General features: G+C 39.7%; 1 protein-coding gene across 4 annotated transcripts in view; it reads right to left on the bottom strand.

The window, feature by feature from the left end:
- Positions 1 to 10,100: 10,100 nt before the first annotated feature.
- Positions 10,101 to 25,894, bottom strand: part of Adgrb3 (adhesion G protein-coupled receptor B3) — a 738,549-nt gene continuing 722,755 nt past the window's right edge. For 3 of the 4 annotated variants that reach the window (XM_028868116.2, XM_028868112.1, XM_028868117.1), the window contains 2 exons: positions 19,543 to 19,647; positions 10,101 to 13,020 (listed from right to left, as the gene is read on the bottom strand). In XM_028868116.2, the coding sequence (XP_028723949.1) occupies positions 12,832 to 13,020; positions 19,543 to 19,647 (294 nt within the window). In that variant the 3' untranslated portion in view covers positions 10,101 to 12,831. The remainder of the gene's footprint in view (positions 13,021 to 19,542; positions 19,648 to 25,894) is intronic. The other variant, XM_028868115.2, reaches the window with a different exon arrangement.

Here is a 25,894-nt window from a genome sequence, read left to right as displayed (position 1 = left end):
TCTAGGATTTTGCCTTGTTTGAGTTCTTTTCCTGTCTTCCTTCAACAATGAACAGCAATATAGAAGTGTAAGCCAAATAAACCCTTTTCTCCCCAATTTGCTTTTTGGTCATGGTGTATCATCACAGCAGTAGAAGCCCTAACTAAGACAATATGCACTACTAGAGAACCAGTTTTCTCTAGAGACATAGATGAAAATTCTGTGTTAGAAGAAACAGGAGCTTCATTCGTTTCTCACAATAACAGCTGGCACACAGCTGGGCTGGCCCCGAGGCCAGCCTTTGAAAGCACCCGGTGGTTCCCCATCCCTGCTGGTGACTTATCAAGGTCTCCATCACCTGTACTTTTCTTCCCCTTCAAAGGTTTACCATGCCTTGCCATCCCACTGCACCTCAGCACCTCCTTCTTTTTCTCAGTTTCCCTCCACAGTGTGGATGCTTTGTGGTCCCCAGGAGTCTTCCATGCTTTTGGCAAGGAGAGAAGCACAGAGTTGTTTTGTCTCCAGATTGCTTTCTATATATACCTTTGTGTTTCTCTCAACTCAGCTGACAATTCTCTCTCACTCCTATTCTCATTTTCTCTCCTCCCTCCTTTTCTTTCTGCCTTTCTTCCTCTGTCTAGTTCCTCGTCCGTTGGTCCCTAAAAATAATGATCATAAAAAACAAAATCATTGATTACCAGGCAGACTCGTAAATTGATGTTATTATCTAATTTGTATTTTGAAAACAGTATCTTCCATCATGTTTTAAAATAAATTTGTTAGCATTAGGACTTCTAATATGTAGAATTTTGAAATGATGAGGTGTATGTAAACATAACTTGGGACTTAGAAGAGGACCCATGTCTAAATGACCTTGATTTGGATCTTTGGCTATGAACAAGAAATGGAGAAGACTGTTCAGCTCTCTTCATGCTCAACACATCAAATATATCTAGACTTCCATTGTCTGATCAGGGGACATACAAGCATACAGAATATGCAGGACTATTTATTATATGCAGCTAGATAAGTGCCGGTGAGTGTCTAGGACTTTTCTTTGGATGCACCAATAAAGCAGGAGAATTTATCCCAATGATAAAATGATATTCAGAGATTTTTTTTTCTGAGTGTCAAATAAATTCTGGAAACTCTACAATGCGAGGGCTGAAAAATAGGAAGTTAATGATACTAATTAAAACAGGTCCAGGAAGGTCTCTGCACAGCTGTGCTGAAGCGAAGCTTTTTGGAATTGTAGGCGAGGGCTAGCATTCTGCTCATAAACACGTGGCTGTCATAATGTCGATCTCAACAGAAAGATGTGCAGCCTCAGCTCTGTGATGTCCCAGAAACATGTGGCATAAACATCGAGGTTCTCTGCTTGAGTTCCTGAGAAATATGTGTGCCGTATGGTTACTGAGAATGGTAATACTAATTTCCTTGGACTATCTTTTAGAAGAAATGATGTGAAATGATCTCTCTCTAGGATCTGATGCTTTGGGGCCTGTCCTGAGAAATATCACATGCGACTTAAAATTTGCGTATTTTGAGAGCCTAAAATTTTTTCATCAGATAAAATATTCTGCACCTCAATTCAAATAAACAGTGCCAATAACCAGTGTCTGGTCCCTGTTGAGGAGGACCAGAATGGGTTTCTGTGAAGTGCTCTGTGGTTCTCTGCCAAGCCTGGCAGGGTAGAGGTTTGTTTGGCTTCCTCCTCCTCCGTGCTTCTCTGCATTAAGAGCAAAGCACTCGGTCCTCGCTGAGACTGGCACTCCATCACAAGCACCACTCATGTGAGTGGCCAGAACAGTTTCATACGCACCTCACCCCCTTCCTCTCTAAAGCAGCCGACTACATGAGCTTCCTGGCAAGGGAGTGCGCAGGTGAGCAATGCTGAGAGCCCACGCTAGTGTTGAGAGTATCAATCTGAAGCATGGCAAATGGGTAGGCTTACTGCTTGCCCCACTCCATGAAGAAAAGTGGGACCAGATGTCAGCCATCTGATGACAGTCCAGGGATGAGATTGCGCAAGAGATGCTCTGTTCAACTCCACTCATCAGATGGGGCATCTGATACAGTTTATCTGTCTGGAGATTGGATCTTCAGAACTTTGAATATAGAGGAAAATGAACAGCTGCCTAAAAGCTCCTAAAACCATGCCCCCAAGATCCTAAAATAAAAGCAAGGGGTACTTCCTGCCATAATAACCTCATAATAAAAGTTGATGAGGGTCCTCGAGAATATTCCTGTTTTTAGAATAGTGAGGTAGTGGAATCTTCCTGCTGAGTCTTGAGATGCCTAGATGCAGGCAGGTGTGGCTCTGCTTCCCTTATTCTGCTTTTCAGAGCTCTGGGTCGCTGAGAGGATGGGGGTCGTTGGAGAAGGGTGCAGCCAGCTGCCTCTGGTGCTCAGTTTCCCTTTGTTCCAGTGAAGGAGAAAATGAAGCCAGGGCAGCCTCGGAAAAACCCTGTCAGACTCCAGCACAGAACTCACTGGGTAAACACTTAGCTGTTGTAATTAAAGACAGCAGGCAGTCGGCGTTCGTATAGAAATAGATCTAAACTCGTTCATCTTGTCCTGTTTATGTAACACAAATGGCAACTGTGGATTACCATTTTGTGGAGGATACCAAACTTTATCTGCCAATATACACAGCCCACTTGACATTTCTATCTCCAGAATTACTCTTTCCCTGGGCTAATATTGAAGAAAGTTATTGATGTAGTTTTTATTTTGGGGGGACAGCACTTTATTCTTTGTAAGAATTAGAACTAGTAGTCGCTAGGCATTGCATTGAAAAATATGAGGCAGGGCTTGGGAAATGCAGCTCAGTGGTGGAACACTTGTTTGGTATGACCAAGGTCCTTGCTTCAGTTCCCAGACAACAACAAAAAAGTACCACAACTGGACTTAGAGCAGCATTTGATAGAAATGCTGGTGAGCTGTGGGGACACAACTCATCTTTCTTTGACTGCTTTTGCATTCTTTTCCTCCCGCACTTTAATCGCAATTCTACAAGGAGAAACAGATCCCCAAATAAATAAAAACATTCCTCAAGACAATATGTACCTTTTATTTATGATTGCTTGATAAGCTGTCTTAATTATACCCCAAGAGTTGAAGTTTTCCATAATGTTCCAAGGAAATACCAGGTAATCCCTTGTGGGACAAAGTCAAACTCTCCCATCTCCTCTCTCTATTAACGATTTGCTGTGATTTCTTGATGGACTATGTTGTCTTCCTCCCCAGTCTACAGAACTGACAGATGTCAGTCACCTCCTGCAGCATCCTTCTCTCTCTATATGATGTTATGGCCATGAAATAAAACGAGTAGAACAGATCTCTTCTCCACAATTATCGAATTATTGTCACAAACAACATTAAACTCACAATTTTTATGCCCTACTTGTCTAATTGAGAAACTAATACTAATTACCCTGGATTGTATTTTGGAGAGAGTTTATCCTGTACATATCAGTGAAAAAAAAATTGCATCACTTAAAAGTCATATGCTGGGCTGGGAATGTGGCTCAGTTTTTGGAATGCTCACCTGGTCATGCCCAAGGCCATAGGTTCCATCCCCAGCAATCCCTGCCCACTTAAAAGATTAAATGTATCTTAAACACTGAACTTAAAAACAAACCGATTTTGAATACATGATAATACTATAAGTAAATGTCACCCTTTTTGTATTTTATATAGAACTGGGATCTCTGTCACCTATGCTCTTAGGTTGAATCAAACTCAAACTTGGGTTTTGAGGATGTTCTCAGTCATTCTTCCAGACTTCTTCAATATTTTTCTGGCTGAATTGTCTCAATTGATGATAAGACTTTGTTGAACCACCCATCACCTGTTTCATAGACCTCAGTCTGTCTTTGCAAAATAAAAAATAGTGAGAGACTATGCTATTAGGTTAATTTTTATTATTAAGTGAACATTTGTACACAGATCATAATCTTTTGGAAGGAGTTTAATTATTGCCAGAGGCTTGATGTTAAGAGTTCCTGAGCATGAGTGAATTCCCATGTGGAAAAGTGCTGTGGATATCGCTCTGCATGCTGTGAATGTGTTGCTCTGATTGGTTAATAAATAAAATGCTGATTGGCCAGTAGCCGGGCAGGATGTATAGGCAGCACAAACGAGAAGAGAATTCTGGGAACAGGAAGGCTGAATCAGGAGACACTAGCCAAACACAGAGGAAGCAAGATGTGAAGGCAGAATTAGAAAAGGTACCAAGCCATGTGGCTAAACATAAATAAGAATTATGGGTTAATTTAAGTGTAAGAGCTAGTCAGTAATAAGCCTGAGCTAATGGCTGAGCAATTTTAATTAATATAAGCTTCTGAGTGATTATTTTATAAGTGGGCAGTGGGACTGCTGGGGCTTGGTGGGACGTGGAGAGAAACTTCAGCTACAGAAAAGAAAGAGGTATTCTATGTTTGTTTGTTTGCTTGTTTTGTTGTTTTCTATTCAGATTATAAAAGGGCCTTTATTCTTATGCATTTTTGATTTGACTGAAAATGTTTCCAAATGTGATTCATTGTTATATGTTTAGTTGTAGGATTCTCCAAAAGAATAAGAAAATGTGTATACATGAAAAGAGAGAGATTTACTTTTAAGAATCAAGTCTGTAGGGCAACCTAGCAGCAGGACTCAAGAAAGAGCTGATGTCAAAGCTGTAGAGTGGAGGTAGTTAGGATAAAGAATCTATGTCTAAAGGCAAATCAATCTTTTCCTCTTTAACTGATGTGATGAGGCCCACCACACCAGGGGAATAAACTGCTTTTCTCAAAGTCTACCAATTTAAATGTTAATCTCACTTCAAAAATACCAGGAAAGTGATGTCTAGGGTGAGTAAATAAACACCATGTTTATGGTCTACTCGTGTTGATGCTTAAGTTACAGACCACCTTGTTGTGTAAGACAGGATATAAAGATACCTCTGTAGTACTCAGGACAGATTTAATGCTGCTGCTGTTGACATGGAATGGAGCATGGCACTTCTTAAGAAGCTCTTCTTGAGTCTTCATTTCACAGAGGAGATGCCGGCATCTATCTTGGAGACACTGTGAACTGCACAACTAATTGCGGTTTCTATATTTACACTGGTTACTTGGAGCTCAGAGCCATCACATGGCACGGCCCCAAGACAGAGTCTAGGACCTCAAGGCAGCCATTTTAGGGCTGGCATAGCTCTGTCACCTTGATTATCCTTCTTGGTGTTTTTTATTTGTATGTATCTGGACATTTTCCAGTGTTCTCATAGCATCCTCTCCTCTCTCCAATGCAGCTCTATTATGTTATTAAAATTCTGTCTGCCTGCGTGCTCTCAACGATGCTAAGTCCCTTGAAAATAGGTACTGTTTCTTGTTCATGATTGAATCACTAGGGCTTAAGGATGTGTAATGCCTGCCACAGGTTTGAAATAAATGTGTTGAATAAATTAATGTATATATCTTTGTAAGTCACCCACCTCTCCAGTTCAGAATAGAACACAAGTTTATTATTATTTTTTGGATAATATTTTATTCCAGCACATATTTAAAATGTCTCATGACCTTCAGAGCATAAGTCTAAATTTCTGGGGTGTAGGAAGAGATCCATACTAGCTCAGGCATTTTTGTTTGTTTCTGAAAATGGGTACATTTTGAGTTGGCAAAACAAAAGCATGGGGATTGAAATGCTGACCTTTGATTGTCAACTCTGCCTCTTTCCTTCTTTGGAAAGTCACCCCAGAATGGAGGTCTGCCCTTCAACTGTGAGTGGGTGGTTTTGAGGCAGATCTTGGTTCTCCAAGAGTCTTCATGTGCTGTGTGGGTGGTCTCCAAGAGGAGATCTGTTTTGACACAGCAACTTCTGTTCTTACGGAAAGTGAAGAATTGCAGATGCTCTGGTTGCTTTGAGGTGACTGTTCTGTACCACTAAGTCTGTGACAGGGTTCTTCAATATACCTCCTTTTCTGTTACTGCTCTCCTAGTTGACTTGTACCAAGAGTGCCTTAATGTTCTCCCCAACTTGACTAAACTTTAGACAAGTCTCTTTCTGCACTATTTCTCTGATCTCACTTTTCTTACAGCCTTTGCTTTAGAAAACTTGTAAATTCTTTATCTGCCTCTCTGGGATATAAAATTTTAAAACAGATTCACACCCGTTTTACCTGCCAGAGGCTTTTTCTCAAGGATGTGGGAACCATCCCTTTGAAATGTAATATTCAAGGAAGAACGTGTGTCCACTTTGTAATTCCATGGGATGCAGCAGTCTCATTTGTCAGGAGGCTTACTGCTAGTTTAAGCTTTGTGTCTCTTGACATAAAAATAGAAGGGACTTTTTGTTGCTTGGGAAATTAGTGGACACACTTATACCTACCTCCCTGCTCTTAAAAGCTTTCCAGTCCTTTGTTTCAACTCAGACTGAGTTCTAGACCTTTCTCTTATTGCAATATTGCTCCCATTGTGACTTTTGGCTTTGTCCCTAGATGTAAGCTCTTCCTGACATTTTAAGGACTGACTTACAAACCAGAGTTGCACCTTTTCAACATGTCCAAAACAGCATCCCGACACTACAGAAACAAGCAGGAGTCTAGGTCAAGAGGTGATGGGCAAGCTCAGAATAACAGCATCTGTTGGGGCTGACAAGGCAGCTCAGTGATTAAAAGGACTAGCTGATTGTCAAGAGAACCAGGGTTTGATTCCCAGCACCCACAAGGTGTCTCACAACCATCTGTTACTCCGGTTCTGGGGAATCTGTGCCTTCTTCTGGCCTCTGAGGGACCTGCATTCATGTGCTGAACTGACATCAATGCTGGCAAAACACCCATACACATAAAAGAAAAGTAAATGCATTTTTAAAAACAAAAGTAGGTGCTGTCCTTTCACTGGTAGCATTTACCATTGTCACTTTGGAATTAGTTCTGCTAAAGAGCCATGCCTTTTTTTTCCCCTAAGACAATGCTTTTTCTTAATCACTGTTGGGTGAACAATGGCAATTATGAAATCATTCCTCTCATTTCAACAGGCTTAATTTCTATCCGTGGTCATTTTGAACTTTATCTGAGCCTATGTATATGGATTCGTCTTGGCATTATGGTATCCATTGTAAGGCACAACTGCACCGATCGTCTGAAGGTAAGCCGAGTTGTTTCACTCTTGGAAATTTAGAAAAATTACAAACACATAAACATTTGAAAGCTAAGAGTTTCGCAGCTGGACAAAGGTCCCACGAGTGACTCTGATATTAGTGAAAGAAGGCAGATGCATTTTGCCTAGGATGAAGTCCCTTTGGTCCTGACCAATATATACCCCTCTTCTTTTGATTTTAACCCTCTTGGTCTTGCTGATCCTTGACCCAGGATCATGCTTCTGGAAGTCCCTCCCAAATTTGTACTCCTTGCAATCATGAAACCTTCTGTCACTCTTCAGTTTCCTACCATTCTGCATCCAGCTTTCATATATTGGGGCGAGACTGTTCTGGAATACTATGCATTTGGAAAAGAGCAAGCATCAGGAAATTCCCTAGCCATTTGTGTTCTAGAAACTGCTTCTTACAAAGATCTCTCCTTCCTTGAATTTCCTAGGCGAGCCTGTGGATGAACTGCTTGTTTACAAGTTCCATGAGGAGGCTAGATATAGACCTTCCAAATTCCTACTCTTGGTCTTAGAAACTGAACCTTCCTGCTACCAATCTGAACAGACTATTTGATAATTTAGTCAAAGTGTAGTTAGGCAGCTTGTTTTCTTCAGGCTCTGATCTTTGAATTATCCTTGAGTTTAAACAAGTTTTTTAAAAAAGCAATCAAGCTCTGGGAGGTAGAAGAACCCCCTTCTCAGAGGTGACTTTGTAGCATGAATCTTAAAAGTTCTTATTAATAAAAACAAGCCTGAGCCAGGTATTGGGTTGAACGCTGGACGATCAGAGAGACAGAACAAGCCACAGCTAACCTCACCTGGCCAGCTTCTCAGCTGATCTTGTTTCCTCAGACTGGAAGCTTCTGAGTCCTCATATCCGAATGGCTCTCAGCTGAACTGCTGCTAGAAAGCCTGAAAGCTTAATCAGTCAAATGCTTAACCAGCCAAATGCTTCTAGTTTCTGGTCCTCATGCCTTATATACCTTTCTGATTTCTACCACCACTCCCTGGGATTAAAGGCATGTGCCACCATGCCTGGCTGTTTCCAATGTGGCCTTGAACTCACAGAGATCCAGAAGGATTTCTACCTCTGGAGTGCTAGGATTAAAGGTGTGAGTGCCACCATTTTCTAGCCTTTGTATCTAGTGGTTGTTCTGTCTCTGATCCCAGATAAGTTTATGAGGGTGCACAATATTTTGGTGAACACAATACCACCACATGACTTTGCATAAAAAGAGAGAATTCCCTGACTTGCTCCCTCCCACACCTGGCTTTTGATTCTCCTTTTCTCGACAACCACAAAGAAAAGGTTCTGCCTGATCTCTGACATGCTTGGCCTGTTAGCCTTGCAGCAAGGCCCTGGCTCCCATAGCAATATTTCAAAGGAATCTCTTTCTCTAACTCTACACTGGTTGTTTGACACATTCAATTGATTAACATTCTCATTCTCATCGATTTCCAGACTTCTTTTTTTTTTTGTCCATTCCTACATTCTAATTTTCTTGGTCCTGAAATCTATTTACCGCTGCACTTATAGCTGCAAATCTGACCCTAGAAGGATCTCAGGGACAAGATGGTTTTGTCACCATGGAAACCTTTGTGTAGACAGAGACACTGGAGACACATTCGTTTTGTAACTTTCATGACCTATGAGGAATGTGTGGAATTTCATTAGTGGATGCTGACGGGAACTGTAGAAAACAAGAGACTGGTACCATTTTTTTTTTCTTTTGAGAAACTGAGGAGGATTTTAAATCTACACACTAAACTTTCTGAAGCATGGGTTTAATAACCGACTTTTTAATCCTGACGGCTGATTTCTACAGATGGGCTGAAGACGGAAGCTCAAGTTGGTTTATTGGCCTCGTGTTGCTCATGAATGGGTGGTAACAAAACCACTGGAATATTATCTCTACCTAGATCAAGAACAAATCAAACCACACTGAGGACAACAGGCAGATCCAATCAGGATCGCCTGCTACTCTGGACAGGTGACAGATTTCTCCTAGAGCGACTCCAGTTCTTCTACTCTATGACAGCTGGTATGTTTCTGTTCTAAAGCCTCTGTTTCTTATCTGAAAATATTCCCACAGAACATGTGCAGTCAAAATGCAGAACTTCATCATCTGAAGGGGCTAAGTGGAAAAAACACTGTCAGGGAAATGGCTGCAGCCTAGGAGCCAGAAGACCTTAGCTGTCATACTGGGGGCATCATTTATTTATGGTGAGATTCAGCAGGGCTCTTAGCCTCGCTATTTATGATAATCAATACATGAACGGGTGTGTGTGTGTGTGTAGGTGTGTGTGTAGGTATGTGTATAGGTATGTGTATGTATGTGTGTAGGTATGTGTATGTGTAGGTATGTGTGTGTGTAGGTACATGTGTGTGTGTGTGTATCTGTAGGTATGTGTGTGTGTGTCTATAGGTATATGTATGTAGGTATGTATTTGTAGATTTGTGTGTAGGTATGTATGTATGTAGGTAAGTGTCTATAGGTATGTGTGTGTGTAGGTGTGTGTGCAGGTATGGGTCCGTAGGTATGTGTATGTGTGTGTTAAGTGTGTATTTGTATAAATATGTGTATGTGTGTGTGGAACCCCTGGAGGCCAGAGGCCAAGAGACAGTTATTGGTAGTTGTGAGCCACCTGAGTGCTGAGAACTAAACCTGGGTCCTCTGAAAGAGCAATAAAGTGCTCTTAACCACTGAGCCATCTCTCCAGTCCCACAGAATAATTTTTTGTTGGTTTACATGTTATTCCTAAGAACAGAAGGAGATGGTGCATGGTAATAAGCATTTATTAATGCTTATATAATATTGCTTATTTTGCACGAGTGTCTGATATTTCCAATCAATTTTCAGCTACCTAAAACATAGATCCAACAGAATTCTAACTGCCTGAGATAGTAGCAAATCCATCATAGTTGTTCAATACTTTTTAGTGTTTGACTTGATGTACATGACTGTTAAGAAATACTAAAATAAATGCCACAAATAATTTAACAAACATTTATTGTGTGAAATTTATTGTGCTAGGTCCCTTAAGAAATACAAAATGGATCCAACATGAAATCTGCCCTTTAGGCACTTACAGTCTACCGGGGATATCAGAAAAAGTAACAAGGTAGAAGGCTGGGAGGTCCTAAAAGAAGTACAGAAACAGTGTCCAGAGAGTTCACAAGAGGAATTCATTGTAGCTCAGGAAATCGTGGAAAACGTCATCAAGATGAAATTCATGTTTCACTTGAAGTAGAAGTGAAATGTAGACATGTGGAAAGAGTAAAAACTGCCTAGTGCGAGGGCACAAAGAGCCTGGAGGGTTCTGAGTACAAATCAGCTGGGAAGGAAGTGTCCAAGACTGGATGGTAGTCCCCATCAAAGGAGACAGCTGCAACTCAGCCTTGAAGATGTGTGTGTGTGTATGCGCACACGTGTGAGCGCGCCTGTGTGCATGCACACAGGTATGGGAAAGAATGGGACCGCCTAGAATGAGGCTTCCTGAACTTTGGATTCCTAAGGACCTTTCAATCTGTATTTTTAAAATATGGATTAAAAAAAAAAAGCAGAGAAATCAACCATGCTGGTAACTTGGCATGCCTCCTAGCAAACCCAAACTTCCAGCCCCAGTTATTTTGGTAAGCGATTTCCAATTAACAGCCATGAAATACTGAATTACGAGAAATGTAAGGGTTTATTTTAGGATAGTAAATATTTAGAAGAAACATTAATGTATTGAACTTCTATGTTTTAAAACTTATTGAATTTATATTTTGAAACATCTGACTAATGCAATTTTTCAAAAACTTTTAGATTTTACAAATTGGAGTGAGTGACTTTCTATACAGTTGCATTCATAGCTATAGGTTTCTGAGATGGAGCAGAGAACTATGAGTCCTAATGTATGTGCACACACACAAAGAGACACGTGTGTGTACATATGTAAGAGAGAGATGTAGGGTGGAATAAAAAGGAGAAAGAGTCAGAGAAGGGGAAGATTTATCAAATATTCCTTCTCACCAAAAAAAGTCATCTTATAAATTCAATAGACTCTACAATTATATCATAATTAGCATTTAATTTATTGAAAAAATCTTTATGTTATACTCCTTTTTTGCATAATGATACCACTTTTATCTTTAAAATCTGATTAAAAATATACTTTCAACACCTTGACACTGAGAACATTTTCAGCGTGGGACAGGGGTTCTGCCTGAGCTGTGTGGTTAAGGCTCCAGCTCAGAGGCGCACTTGAAGACTGAAGCACCAATGTCTCTCCCTCGCAACCTAAGTACCAGGGTCCCCCAGGGTCCCTCAAGGTCGCCAAGGTTGCCAGGAGAAGGAACTGATCTACATGAGTTCCAAACACAGACCACACAGCTCAGGTGTAACTGAAAGCTAATCAAATTAAGCATTTGAGGACATTTGAGGATACCCCTCATCTTCTTCCCATTACCTTCAATGCTTCGGACTGCAAGATACATTCTCCAGCCACCCAAAGGCCCTGGCAATTGCCGAATGCCTTCTTGACCTTCCTCGAACATGTGTCTGAGCAAGCAAGAGGCATCACTATGAGAGAGGGCACTGGGAACTGCTTGTACAACTGGCTAATCTCAGGCTTCTTACTTTCAAACCAGAGACAGCTACACCCATTCTCCTTTTCCTTCTGCTGGAGTGTATGCAGAGTGGATATTTAAGGTCTTAAAGAAGTTCATTCATGTTTATGTTATAAAGAACTCCGGTAGAAATGGTTTTCTGTGAAACATTCAACACACTGAATCACCTCACACATTTTCCCTGCATCATTCTCTGTTGAGTAAACTACTGTTTTCTGCCACTTGTCATGTTGCCAGAAGACAGAAAAGAACATAACGTTATGAAGAGGATGATGGTCGCAGATTTCTGACAAGCCCCATTTACATGGTACATTGTTCCAAAGGGTGTCTAAGTAGGAAATACAGAAGCACTATGCAAACCTGTCATTACATTGAGAAATCATTAGGCTCAAAGGAGTAATAATGGTATGCTGTTAAAACTCTGAATACATTTTCAGTGTCGGTATTGAAAAAGAAAACTTTATAAATATGTAAATTCCTGTTCAACAAATCCAAAATAAAATGCACTAAAAAACTGATATGTAGACAAAAGTTTATTTACACCATACAACATTTTAAATATTTTATACACAGCTGCAGCAGAGAAAGCTACTCAGAGCCTTCTAGAGAAAACTGCAATAATAAAGATGTGAAATATATTATTCATATAAAAGTGAGATTATTACTTTATTGCATTTAAAGCAATGAAGAATGTAGCTCAACAAACATTCATTTAATGACAAAAACTTTGCTTTTATATTATAAAGTAAAAAGTGTAGTAATGGCCAAACAGACTGTTATAAACTTTAAAAACTGCATAAATATATACATTGTGCTTCATGGTGAAGTTTTCTGAAAACTAAACCACATGAAGCTGTTACAACATGAATCGTTGCTTGAGGTTTATCTAGAAAGATTACCTTCAAATCCATTCCACGGGTACTTACAACACAGGGTGGTGAGAACTGTACACTAGCCTGACCAGTGAGAAATTACCATATGCAAACACTGATGTTGGCACAGAAAGGTCCTGACAGAGAAAAGTCACACTGTCCAGGTGGAAATGTCAGGCTTTCCCAATCTCAGTGTCAGTGTCAAATGATTGTGTCTCCACCTCAGTTCACTTTGATGGTATTACACTTCTGTTTGAAAGTCACCCTCTTGCACGTCCAGAGGCAAATTCAGACATTTCTCCCACTCTGCAGGCCTCAGCTCCAAAGCATCCTTCGCCTCTGTGTCTAAGACATTGATTGTGGTGTAATGTTGGTATTCGCTGGGGGGTTTGAAAGTGTCCCATGGGTTCTTGTTTGCTGCTGGGTTTTCCTGTTGAGAAGAAGAACAAAGCTGTTTAGTGGATGATGAGTAGCTTGCTCATGTTCCCAGAAAGAGAGTATACAGTTTACAGGATTCAGAGGTGATTGAAAATTGAGGGTAGCTGCAAAGGGTACTTTCAATTTAAATTTAAATTTTCTTTCATGGGACAAAGTGAAGAATATGCTTTCTTAGTTATCAAAGATATTTCAGGAATTGAAAGATGTGAACAGTAACATGGAAGGCAAAGCAGATGATATATCTGAATGTCATTATGACTGTTCAAAGAAATATGAAAGAGAGTGAAGTCATTGATAAGATTAAGTGTAGAAAATCTAAAGATTGTGGCAGAAATTTTAGCAAAGTAAACAAATCTGAATCTAGTTCTCAGGACATCCTGTTTAATGCCAAATAGTCATTCAACCTAGTAGTAGTTCACTAAAAAACGAAGTCCTTTTTCTCCTTCAAGGAATTAGCATATTTTAATATCCATATGTTGTTATAATCTCTTGCTTTGTGCTTTTTGGATGTTTGCTTTCTATGATACTCTATGTGGTGGAGTGACAGACCCATTGTCCTTCCTTTTAAAGATCACAGCTGTATGGAAAATGCATCCAGCAATACTGGGGAACATTTCAACATGTGTATACCCACTGATCCACACTAAACAAGCTTTAGTGTGCAGGCTTTCACAGCTGCCATCCTGTAGAGCTCAGTAAGTAAATGAATCGACTCCCACAGCAATGCCTTCATCTGATAGTCTAAGATTTACTAGTGAATTCGATTCATTTTAAACCAATGTCACTTAAATATTTGTGTAAGTGGGGGAATTTGAATGGCACAGAATAAGCTAAATATCATTAAAGAATGAGATGGAAATCATGACTGAAAACTCCTTAGAAGAAGATTAAACCCAAACACTGAAAAAAAACAGCAGTTAATCTGAAGGAAGCCAAATTAAGTAGAGTATTGATTAAAGCTGAATTTATTTAATGTTGCAAGAGGAAATGTCAAGTGAAGGTTGTCATTTTTACACTAGTCCAGGTTTTAATTGGATACAGAACTTCATTTAAATTTATCATTATTCATGAGAGACAACTGAACTTGGCTGCACTAAACAATTTGCATACCCCTGGTTCCTTTCCAACTCTTTTTAGTTTCGATTAGCCCTTGAATTCATTCTCCAAGATTACTAAGATCGTTTGAAATTGTGTTCTCATTCTTTGTTTATAGGAGACTCTGATTAATAAAAATACTCTGGTTGTCATAAATGCCTTAGCCTCCTCCCCAAATCTGGTCTTCAATTCATTATGATCAATTACTAAGTGGAACACACAGTGTTACTTGGTTTTTATATTGGTTCCACTCAGTACTTCAAACCTCATATCAAGGTATAAACAAGCAAAATAGTCTATAGAAGTAGTTATATCTATAGATTAAACCCTAAAATACTGAGTACATTAGATGTTTTCTGGAATTAGTCTTACGAAGAAATCAAAGAGAAATACCTAATAGTAAAGATCTAACGAAGTGTGAACTTTTAGGATAGGTGAAGGAGATTATTCAGCTTTACATGCTAAAAATGTCATGTCTCAGCCCTGTTTCCTTCAACCAGTACTCTTTACCAGATGCTTTTGCCTGCCTATTATATTAGGTCCAAAGGCAAAAATAATAAATCCCATCTGGAAATGCAGAACGGTCCACTAGCGAACCCAAGATTAAAAGTCCGATACACATACGTCCACATACCAGTTCCTCTCACAATATGAATGTGACCTTGAGCAACGCATTCCTTCTACCTAAACCCTGAATTTGAATACTTTCATAACAGAGATAGCCTTTGTATTGTGTGGTAAAGATGTTAATGCCATGTGTGAATCAATACCTTCTTTGTGTACTTGAAAACAGTTTTTAAGTGTCGGTGAGGAACTAAATCCATGCCTATTATGTAATAAGTATATTTATTATGGAAGGTGATTATAATCAAAAGAAAGTTACATACTTTGAGTTCGTGTAAAATAATTTCACAAAGGAATGGTTCTATTGAGCAAATAATGTATGTTGATCATAATTTCGCCTTCTATGATCTTCTTCTTTTACCCACTTCCTCCTTGTCTGTTTCACGTCTGTGTACCAGTAAAAGTGATACAGGAGATCAAAGGGAAGTCCAGGGATGGCTTATCTGTGTGAAGCACATCATCGTTTCCTAGAACAGTGGCATTCAATATGGCACAGAAAAGTAGGCTTGGTAGGAATATGTGTGGTTGAGGCTGGGTGGTTATACAGGATATCAAAACCCGGACTGCTGAGATGGCAAACCATGGTAACAGTCACTTTTATTCATTCTAATTGGCATGAGAAAGAAAGGAGCAGAAACAAAAACATGTAGATGATGAACAGAGCCAAAGTATCAGGGTCTTGGAGTAGCAAACTCCTCAACTTGGAATTTATTTTGTAGACAGAAGCAAATAGTTGAAAGTCTGGAGGTGCTGTGGGGCCCTGAACAACCAACCATCAAAGGAAAGATTCATCACTATGGATTCTGCCACAGCAAGTCCAGAGTGAACTCATCTATTTTAGACAAGAGCAGTGTTTAAAAGAGATTTCTGGGACTGCTCAGTGTGTTGGAAAATCCAATAATACCAACTCTGACAGGAATTCAAAATGCTAGTTCATTTGCTGTTAAGTTTTGAACAGATGGAATCCTTCTCCCCTTTTAAAAAATATGTTAATGGTCAAGCACTTGAACAAAAATCGCCAAGTTTAAGCATTGGCAAACTATCTAGCTACCAATTGCATAGTGTTATTTTTCAGTGTGTAATCAATTGAATTTCCGGGACATTCAGTATTCATTTGTAATTGGCTTTCTTACTAACTTCTGTTATTATCCTAAGGCACTCCCAGCTTGACCATGTTCTCATTCTCATTTATGAATATGTGGTAGGCCCTTCAACAGGTATGTCCTTCCGTGTGGAATGGTTGCAGGACCCAGCTACAAGCAGGCAGTGAGTTAGTGGCCAGTGGACAGGGCCAGTGCCCACAAGCTGCTCAACTTCCTGTGTGTTGGGTCTGGCAATGGGAGTAGTGTACAGACTCTCTTAAGAGAAAGAGCCTCATATATTCTGTGGCTCAAGTGAATGCTGAACTGTGAAACAGCTGAAAGGGATCATTGAATTCTACAGAGAGAGCTACATAGGCTGGAAAAGGCTTCAACGGAGGCCTGACTATAATGGTATGAAATGATGCGACTTGTATAAGTTCCTGAGTTTGCACTACCATTGTTTGTCTTCTGACTTCACGTATAGGAGGAGGAGATGGTTCAATGGAGTGTTAAAAGTCTAGTAATTACAGGGCCATTGTAAGTCAACATACATAGAGCTTCCGAACACACAAATTTGGTTCCAGGACACATCAGTTAGGTGAATATGAGAATTCACAACCATCCCAAGCATGGCAGGCTGTTTGAACATCCTTAATAGCTGATGGAGCCAGGAATGCCTTAAAGGTCCAGTAGGACTAAGTCCCTTCAAATCTCTTTTCTACTTTGTTCCTTCCTCATTACTATCATCCTTTCTTTGGTTCCTTCATTTGCCAATCCTCTCCTTTGTAGACAAAGCAAAAGAGAGGATGACTGTTCTAAAAGATCATGCATTCCTAGAAGCTGCTTGGGGGAAAGAGATCTTGACTAAATTGTGAAACCACTCAGGGTAAAAGAGTTTCATCTTGGGGTTATCTAGAAGTGCCCATTGCTTCATGGGGTGTTGCATATATCTTCCTGCCTTGAAGTAAGAAAATGGACTAAATTATGTAGCAGGAATCTTAAAAGTTCTTATTAATAAAATCAAACCCGAGGCCAGTTATTGGGGTCAATGCTGGTAGATCAGAGAGACAGAACAAGCCACAGCTATCTCACCTTGCCAATTCCTCAGCTGGTCCTGTTTCCTCAGACTGGAAGCTTCTGTGTCCTCATCCAGAATGAATCTCAGCTGAACTGTGCTGCTTGAAAGCCTGAAGCTTAACCAGCCACATGCTTAACCAGCCAAATGCAGCTAGTTTCTGGTCCTCACGCCTTATATATCTTTCTGCTTTCTACCACCACTCTCTGGGATTAAAGGCTGGCTTTCTGGGATTAAAGGCGTGTGTCACCATGCTTGGCTGTTTCCAATGTGGCCTTGAACTCATAGAGATCTAGAGGGATTTCTGTCTCTGGAATACTAGGATTGAAGGCGTGTGCTACCACTGCCTAACTAGTGGCTTTTCTGTTCTCTGACCCCAGATAAGTTTATTAAGGTACACGATATTTTGGGGAACACAATACCACCACAAAATTATATTTTAGTGTCCTTTTGATTCCATCTGTTATTGTTCTGCATAATGCCTATCATCAGCAGTGGTGGGCAGTTGCTGACAAGTAGCAGCCCTCCCCTCAAGACAGAGAAACTGAGTTCTCTTAAAAATGTCTTTCTCTTCCCAATTACACAGTTTTTCATTAGCAAATGTATCCCTACAAGTTATGTGCCTGAATTAAGGATAATGAACTCATTTGCATGTTTATTATTAATCAGGGCTGAATAAAGGACCCTTTCTTTGTATTCTTGGATATCTGGGCCAATAGTCAAGCAGCAATAACGACTGTTTCTTCCCCACTCCCCGATGGTAAATATTTATAATTCTCCTCTGGAAAAGGTACACTACTGCAGAGATGTGCTGTAATTAGTAGACTATTTTGGTTGTTAGGAAACCTAGACACAGACATTTGTGCCATTAATGATTTAATACCCAGACCAGTTGTTGTCATAATTTACACAACAAGGGGAAATTACAATCATATTATAGCAGCTAGTCAGCTGTAGCTGTTGCATAAGCCTTTCAGACTTGTAAACACAACCTCTGCTTAAAAAAAAAAAAATGATGTTCCGATGTTTCTTCATTTTATTTTCATGTTAGCTTTCAATATTCTGAAATGAGCAGCTAATGCATTTAGGTCTAATCTCAGTGGTGTTGTTCTCATTTGCTGCTAGCTGAAAATTGATGATTTAATATTTGGAGAAGTAGATGAGAATGAATCACTCACAAGACACAAAGTGTCCACATCTTCAATATATCTAGTATTTGTGTTAGAGATGTTAAAAATGGACTGAGCTATTATTGCTGTGAAATAAATCCATGTTTGCCATTTACCAGTAACTTACCATGACCAGGAATGTGTAAGTACGGAGACGAATGAAGAAAAAATATGAGGATGTCTGTGTTTCATCCTTTAGCTTTTCATGAACTAATTTCCTTAGACAGTTGGCTAAGACTGACTCATAAGATACATATAGACGAATCATTAGAAGATGATCAAACACCATGTTACTCATATATATTGAGAATAGAAGTAATATAGGTATAAGTAATATACATTACATCTTTCATCTATCTATACACCTCTAACATTTTATCTATTATCTCTACTATCTATCTATCTATCTATCTATCTACCTACCTATCTATTATCTATCTATCTATCTATCTATCTATCTATCTATCTATCTATCTATCTATCTATCTACCATCTACCTACATCCATCCATACATCATTGATCTGATCATTTATCTATTACTGTTTGGTAAAGAACTACCCAGGGGTTGCATTGCCCCTGGAACACCACATGTGAGCTGAAGAGCTGGTGGGAGGCAGCAGACCCCAGTCTACCCCAGCGTCCTCACCTTTGCTTTTTGGAATGTCGCGAGGGCTGAAGCCAGTACATACCATCCATTGCCACTTTCTGCGTCCCATGTAAGGAGAGGAAGTCAAGCTTTAGGAGCAAAGACCTGCAAGACTTGCTCAAGCTCAAGTAGTTGCTTGCTGCCATTTCAAGTAGTTCAAATTCCTAGAGTCCTGGCAGAGTACACTTACCAGTGGTGATGAAGCCTTCTCTGAAGCGATGACTGTGCCGTGCCCTGAGTCACGGCGCAGAGTTAATTTCATGGAGTCCTATACTAGGATGGCAGTGGTATGAATGAATGAGGAGGAAATGGTTACAACCAACAACCCAAGTTCCTGATGCTGACCTTTATCCAAAATTCACATCCCTAAACAAATGGGGCTTCTGGAGATAAAATTGTACTATTCTGGTTTAGCTTTCTTATTTATACCAGTATTATCTTTTGTGGCCTTAAAATGGCAGGCATCAGAATAACAATGGGAAAATTTAGCAAACTCTTTGGAGATTTGAACTGAATTTTAACTGGTGGGAAAATGGCCATATGAAACCAACTTGTTTTTGATATATACCTAATCCTAATTAAAGCTTATCAGGGAAGACCTTTGAAAGTAGAATGATATACCTAAAGAATCTTGTCATTTCTGGTGACCTTTCCCAAGTGCATTTTGGGATTGTTAATGTTCCTGTGTGCACTAGTTTTTTTTTTTTTTTTTTGCTTTTTTGTTTTGTTTGTTCTTTAGTTGTCCTGGAGGGTAAGGGTCACAGCAGGCCTCACATGTGGCCCAGCTTGACGTGGGGCACTGTGGATGCAGAATATACTCACCATACTGCTTGTATTTGGTATGTCCCGAAATCTGTCCAAAGTTTGAAACTTCTGATTTAGTTCCTGAAACAATTCCATGTGCCTCTTCCTTGTGTGCATGACCTTCTGCAAGAGAGAACAGGGTGGCTCTCATTCCTAATTTGACTCACATGTTCTTAAAAGCTGTTTAATACTAAGGGAAACTAAGTCAGGCAGGAGCCAGTAGTCCCCAAAGATACCACATTTGCAAGTGACATGTCCCAGATCCTTTTCCCTATTCTTATTTCCTTCTGAAAAAGAAGGGGCTTTTTCTCTCCTCTCACAAGATTATAAAAAAGTAAGTTTCTTCTTCTGATGGGTGTATTAAAACACAGCCATCATTCCTGTGTAAGATTTTCATCCTTTAAAAGCTAAGTCTGTTCTGCAAAAATTGTTGCAGTAATTTAAAAATGTTAAAAATTTGGACTTGGTAAAGCACGTGAGCCCTTGATGTTTGTTATGGGAAATATTGCTTCTTTATGTCTTACTCCTATAAACAGTACAAACGGAGCTCACTGTACTAAAGGGGGAACACAATCCCAGGTCCTGCCATTAATGCTGACTCAGAGCTCTAAAGAGCCTGGAAGATGTGTGGGATCTAAGACCTTGCACTCTCCACGTGGATAAAACTGCAGAGATTTGCAGAAGGGAAATCTGGCCCATAGGTGTCATATACTTGTTTACCAGATGGTGCAGAATCTTAGCAGTCACGGCTTGGAGCACACATTGTGTGGCGGATGGGCTATTAAAATCACAGGTACAAGTATATTAATTCCCTTCTTCTCGAGTTACATGCATTTCTCTCAATTTCATTATAACCCAACAATGGGCTTGTAAGTAAAAATGATCTTGGGGCATTTGGGGCATTTGAATATTTTCCTATTATAAAGCTTTTAAAGGACACTAGTAGAAAAGTCAGAGAATAAACTCTCCATATTTACAAGTGCCTTCTGTGGTGATGTTGATTTTCAAAAGTTATGAATCAGCATTTTGGTCATTCTCCAGGACTCTGGTGTCATGTTTAAGAGTTCACAGTATTTTCAAACCTACACATCCGAACACCATTTGCTTAATGTGGTTTGAATGAGGCTATTAGATTGATGTCTGGGCTCTGATTTGAACTTTTGGCCCACTGTCTTAGTTAGCAAATATTTTCATACGTGAGGATTTGTTGAGAAAAATAAATATATCTTTTGGGGAAAGACTGGTAACACTTCATTTTTTTTTCTAAGTAGATGCTTACAAAGAGGACACACAGGGAGAAGGACAAACGGAAAGTTAAACTGAATCTTTTAACATATTGCCAAAGCCGATCATCTCCTCTGCAGACCTGAGTCTCCTAACTCCGTGAGCAGTGTCTTGGTAATTCACTGTGAGGCTGATGTGTTTTGATTTTCTACAGCCCTACATTCATGTGATAGAATCCTGCCATTTTAAGTCATGCAGTAGCCAATTTCCATCTTGCTGCTGGAGCTCTAGGACTTGGCTGTTGAAAAATCAGGTGGTTGAGGATGAACACGGCAGCATGACTCATGATAGGGCATGAAACATAGCAAGCAATTAAAGCACCATTAACTTCCCATCAGTCTCAAAGAGAGGACATGAACAGGTTTGTGGGATTGAGCAAGAAACACCAGGCAAACATAATTTGACTAGTGATGGCTGATGGTGATTTATGAGAGTGAGGATTTGCATAAGCAACTCAGTGGAGGGATTCTGAGGACCATGGTAGGTAGCAAAGTAATTCAGTATACTCCGTGCTTGGTAGATAAATAGTTCTATGAAGTACTAGGTCCTAAGACAGTCATTAAATTACAGCCCTATGACACACAGAATGTTTAAAAAAAAACTACATTTTCATAGCAATGAACATCACCGCACAGTCATTTCCTTTTGTGTGGGGGTGACGTCACACCACCATCATTTCACTCAGCACATTTCACTGCATCATTTAATGCATTCTTATGAACAACTCACATCGTGCTAAATGCTAGATTACTGCTTCCTATCAGTTCAAAGTCTAATGGAGAATACCAGAATTAATTGCATTGTAATTCAAATAAATGGAAATTTATAGCTGTGATTAAATACACGTGGACGTTAAATAAGTTAGGGGAAAACTATGGGAAACACAAATAAGACAATTGCCAAATCGTCACAAGTTCATATTTAAGTTAAAAATGATTAATTATGATTCTGGTGGTCTATATTCTCTCTCTTCTTCCTTTTAGTTTGAATATTCTGATTTCTAGCTCTATTTTCAACCATGCTCTTGAATCTCTTCCCCTTAGCAAAACCATTCCTCCTTAAAGAAGAGCAATGCATCCTCTGGAAGTAGCCTGATACCAAAGGAACAACACTTTGGCTACAGACATCGGATGATTATGTTTTTCAGGCAGCTCTGTTTATACTTTACCCTGTGAGCTGATGTTACTGTGTTTTGGGTGAAGCTCTCTAGTCCCACCTTGTTGGGAATGTCAATCAAATTTGCTACTCTTCCCCAGCCAAGAGCTGAACGAGTCCACATCTTTCCAACAGGAATCTTTTTGTTTGTGTTTGTGTCTTATTTAAAGTCTTGTCATGGTTCTGGCCATCAAATACCTTTGTTCTATAAAGAATGTTTAAAAAGCAATGTCTATGTCAAACGTCTCATTGGGAAACTTGATACCTTAACAGACTGTGAGTTTTCTGGATACAATCTGTTTGAATGAGCGGTACTTGATTCTGAATTTGATGGATTTGATTTTTTTTTTAAATTAGATTGGTTGGACACACTAAAAATATACAGTGGAAAATATAAAGTTATGGCGGCTGCCAATGTTATATAAACAGAGATCATTTTGAAATATTTCACATAGTTCCATGAAAGGTATTCTAATAATAAAGCTAAAATATCCTGCAGTAAAGATGGAGGCAAATGGTAATTTGGATGCAGAAATATAGAACCTTCCCTACTTGCGAACATTAGTGACAAATATATTCTCTTGCCAGATAATCATTTTGAACTGAAATGGCCCCTGTGGCTCTGCCAGGAACCACCACAGCTGTAATAGCCGGCATTCTGGAAGGGCCATCAACTACAGCTGCGGTGAACAGCTCCTGTCCCTGACAGGTTCAGTTTGGCTTCCCCTGCATAACTCTTCCTTCGCCATGGTCTCAAGTACGTCTTCCTTCCTTCATTGAGAATGAGAGAGGTTCCCTCGATGAGAATGCTAGCTTTACATGTGAATGGCGACAGATTTCTATCCAGCAATGTTCTGGGCTGGAAACTTAGCCACACTTTCAGATTTTACAAAATATTAAGGGTTTCTTCCTCTTACCTGCTTGAGAAACTTTTCATGTGTGGCATTTATACTTTTGATGATCTTAGAGACCTAGGTAGACTTTTTCATGCTTCTAAAGTTTATCGGTCCATTTCGATGACTCTTCCCGGATCCTGGCTAACCTAAGGCTTTGCTCACTTCTTTATTTCTTTTGTGACTGAAATATCCTGTTTCTCAAATAAATCAACTTCTATGAAAAACTCAATTTATACCTCGGTTTTCTAAAACTCTTAAAATGATGATAAAACACTAACATGTATTTTCTATGTAAAAACACAAAGTATTGTCTGTTTGGCAATATCTTCAGAATTCAGTTACTTTCATTATATTTCACTGCAAATACTTTAGGAGTGTTTTGCAATAAAAATCAGTGCATAGTAATATTCCTTTCCACTCAGATTAATATCATTTAACAATTTTTGAAAGATTCATGAATCTCTGTCTCAAGATGACCACCAGGCTGACTACATGTATATGCTTTCCCAAGCAGCTTAATCCTTTATTTCTTCTTCATTTATTTATTAAAAACATTTAACAGCAGCAGCAACAACAAACAAAAAACAAAAACAAAATTTCTTTTAGTGTTGGAAACTCTTTCAATTTATACTTTTATAATTAAAAAATGCAACCTTTGGAACCTGTTAGTTATTGGTATTAGAGAAATAGTGATATGTTATAAAGCACATTCACTATAATTTGGATACTTTTTAAAAAAGAGATTATAAAATAACCTGATGTCTTAAGCAAGTACTATATCCTAAGAACTCTTGAAGACCCTTTAAATTCTTGGAGTATACTAAGTGTGATAGCTCTGGACCTGTGGAAATTCCATCAGTTTCAAGTCTCGTGGCCTGGAGCAGGAACTCGGGTCTCCCTGTCGCTGCAGCTTCAGCAATGAGGCAACCTTGTAGGATTCTCATGAAGATTTTACAAAGGATGTAAAACATTTAAGAGTGGACCACACAGACAAGAGCCACTGAAGAGGAGGCAGCCATTGCTGTTTTTCTAAAGCCTCCCCCCTCCCCAGTAACCCTGGTAGGCAGCAGCCATTCCCTCCACTTCATTGACTAGGACTGGGCTGAAGCACAAGGAGGCAGTTTGCTCTTGCAAGTAGTAAGTGAGCTGAGTCTCCAAGTCAGCTCAGCATGTTGCTGTCTTAGGTGTATCTCAGAGATTCGGAAAGCATCCTGCTATAGACTGCTCAGGGTTTCAAATTATGCTCCATTCAGATGGGAGAAAAGAGGGCTAGGAGGGGTTATGCATCTCTGTAGTAGGCCCCCCACTCTCTAGATATTGAGTACCTGAAACTATTTTGCAGTACTACAATATTTCTAATGCTGGCACTCATCCCCCCCACCAGGACAACTCCTAGACAGTGATTGCTTTCTCTGTACCTCCTCGACACCTAACACACTGTCTGGTAGTTAGCAGATGCTTAGTGAATGTTAACTGAATAAATGAAATGAATGGGGTAGCATAGGCATGTAAGCAAGGAGGATGCCCAAATCATAGAAAACTACTATAAATGTTATCTTCTCCTCCCATTAAAAACATTTCTCCATTGAAAGGAATATTTACTTTTAAATTTTTTTAAAGATTTATTTATTTATTATGTATACAGTGTTCTGTCTGCATATATACCAGCATGCCAGAAGAGGGAACCATGCCAGAAGAGGGCATCAGATCTCATTAGGAGGTTGTGAGCCACCATGTGGTTGCTGGGAATTGAACTCAGGACCTCTGGAAGAGCAGCCAGTGCTCTTAACCTCTGAGGCATCTCTCCAGTCCATTAAAATTATTTTAGTATTGTGTGTACACATGTGTGTCTGAAGGAGGGTATTTGCATATGAGTACAGGTGCCTGCTGAGGCCAGAGGCACAGAAAGCCCCCTGGAACTGGAGCTACAGGTTGTTGTGAGCCATGGGTGAGCCTCAAGGCATATTGGTGATAATGACTTCAGGCAGGAGCCCTGCCTTCTCAGTCTCATCCTGTTATGCATTCTCACCCCCTCCAAAAGTGGTTTGAAGGAACTGACAAGTAGATTTGCAATAAACTGGTGATTTTCACTTTCAAATTTAGAAGTGTGAACCACAGAGTTGTGTTTGAACTATAGGGAAAAAGTCTGAACTATAAAGAGAAGATGTACTACTGTGTATGGATTCTTTAAGCTGCTGTGAATTGTTAGAGAATGTCAGAAACTTTCCTAATTCAACTTAGAGCAGAGGGCCTGGGGAACCTATGCTCACATGAATTAGAAACAAGTTTGGGGCTGGGCGTTGGTGGCACACGCCTTTAATCCCAGCACTCGGGAGGCAGAGCCAGGGGATCTCTGTGAGTTCGAGGCCAGCCTGGGCTACCAAGTGAGCTCCAGAAAAGGCGCAAAGCTACACAGAGAAACCCTGTCTCGAAAAACCAAAAAAAAAAAAGAAACAAGTTTGGGGAATCACCATTTCCAGCCTTAGAAGTTTTATAGACCTAGACTGCCTGGACAAACCTACTGCTAGGTTTGTTCATTAGTGCTCTGTACATTCATTCACCTCTCTATAGTGGCCTTTTGAAAATATCTTTAGAGAATGTAAGTAATCATATTGATAAAAATATGTATGTTGAAGGGGTTAAGCTTAATTCTTTTAAGTCATATTGTGAGGGGCTGGTGATTGAGGGGCCATACCAGGTCAGAGTGGATCAATACTTCCACAAGACAGAGCTGGCTTCCCCAGGAATTATGTCCATATCTGGGTCCAAATATGTTATGATTTTTTATCTGTTTACTAGTGGGAAGTAACCTGTTACCATCTGACAAATAATTTAAAGGTGAACTATGTTAGTAATATTTGGTATAGATTGATCAGGTAGAACAAGTTTCAAGGTCTATACCTTCACACCCCATTATTACGTGCATAAAAACATTAAAAGTTAGAATGCGCATATAGGAGACAGAGTGTTATTTTTAAAAAACTCTTTCTGAGTCTGAGTCACCCCATTTAATGTAATGTTTTCCAGACCCATCC

The sequence above is a fragment of the Peromyscus leucopus genome, chromosome 16_21, assembly GCF_004664715.2.
Source record: "Peromyscus leucopus breed LL Stock chromosome 16_21, UCI_PerLeu_2.1, whole genome shotgun sequence".
Lineage (NCBI taxonomy): Eukaryota > Metazoa > Chordata > Mammalia > Rodentia > Cricetidae > Peromyscus > Peromyscus leucopus.
The sequence above is the reverse complement of the archived record's forward strand: the minus strand, read 5'-3'. Positions and strand labels throughout refer to the sequence as shown.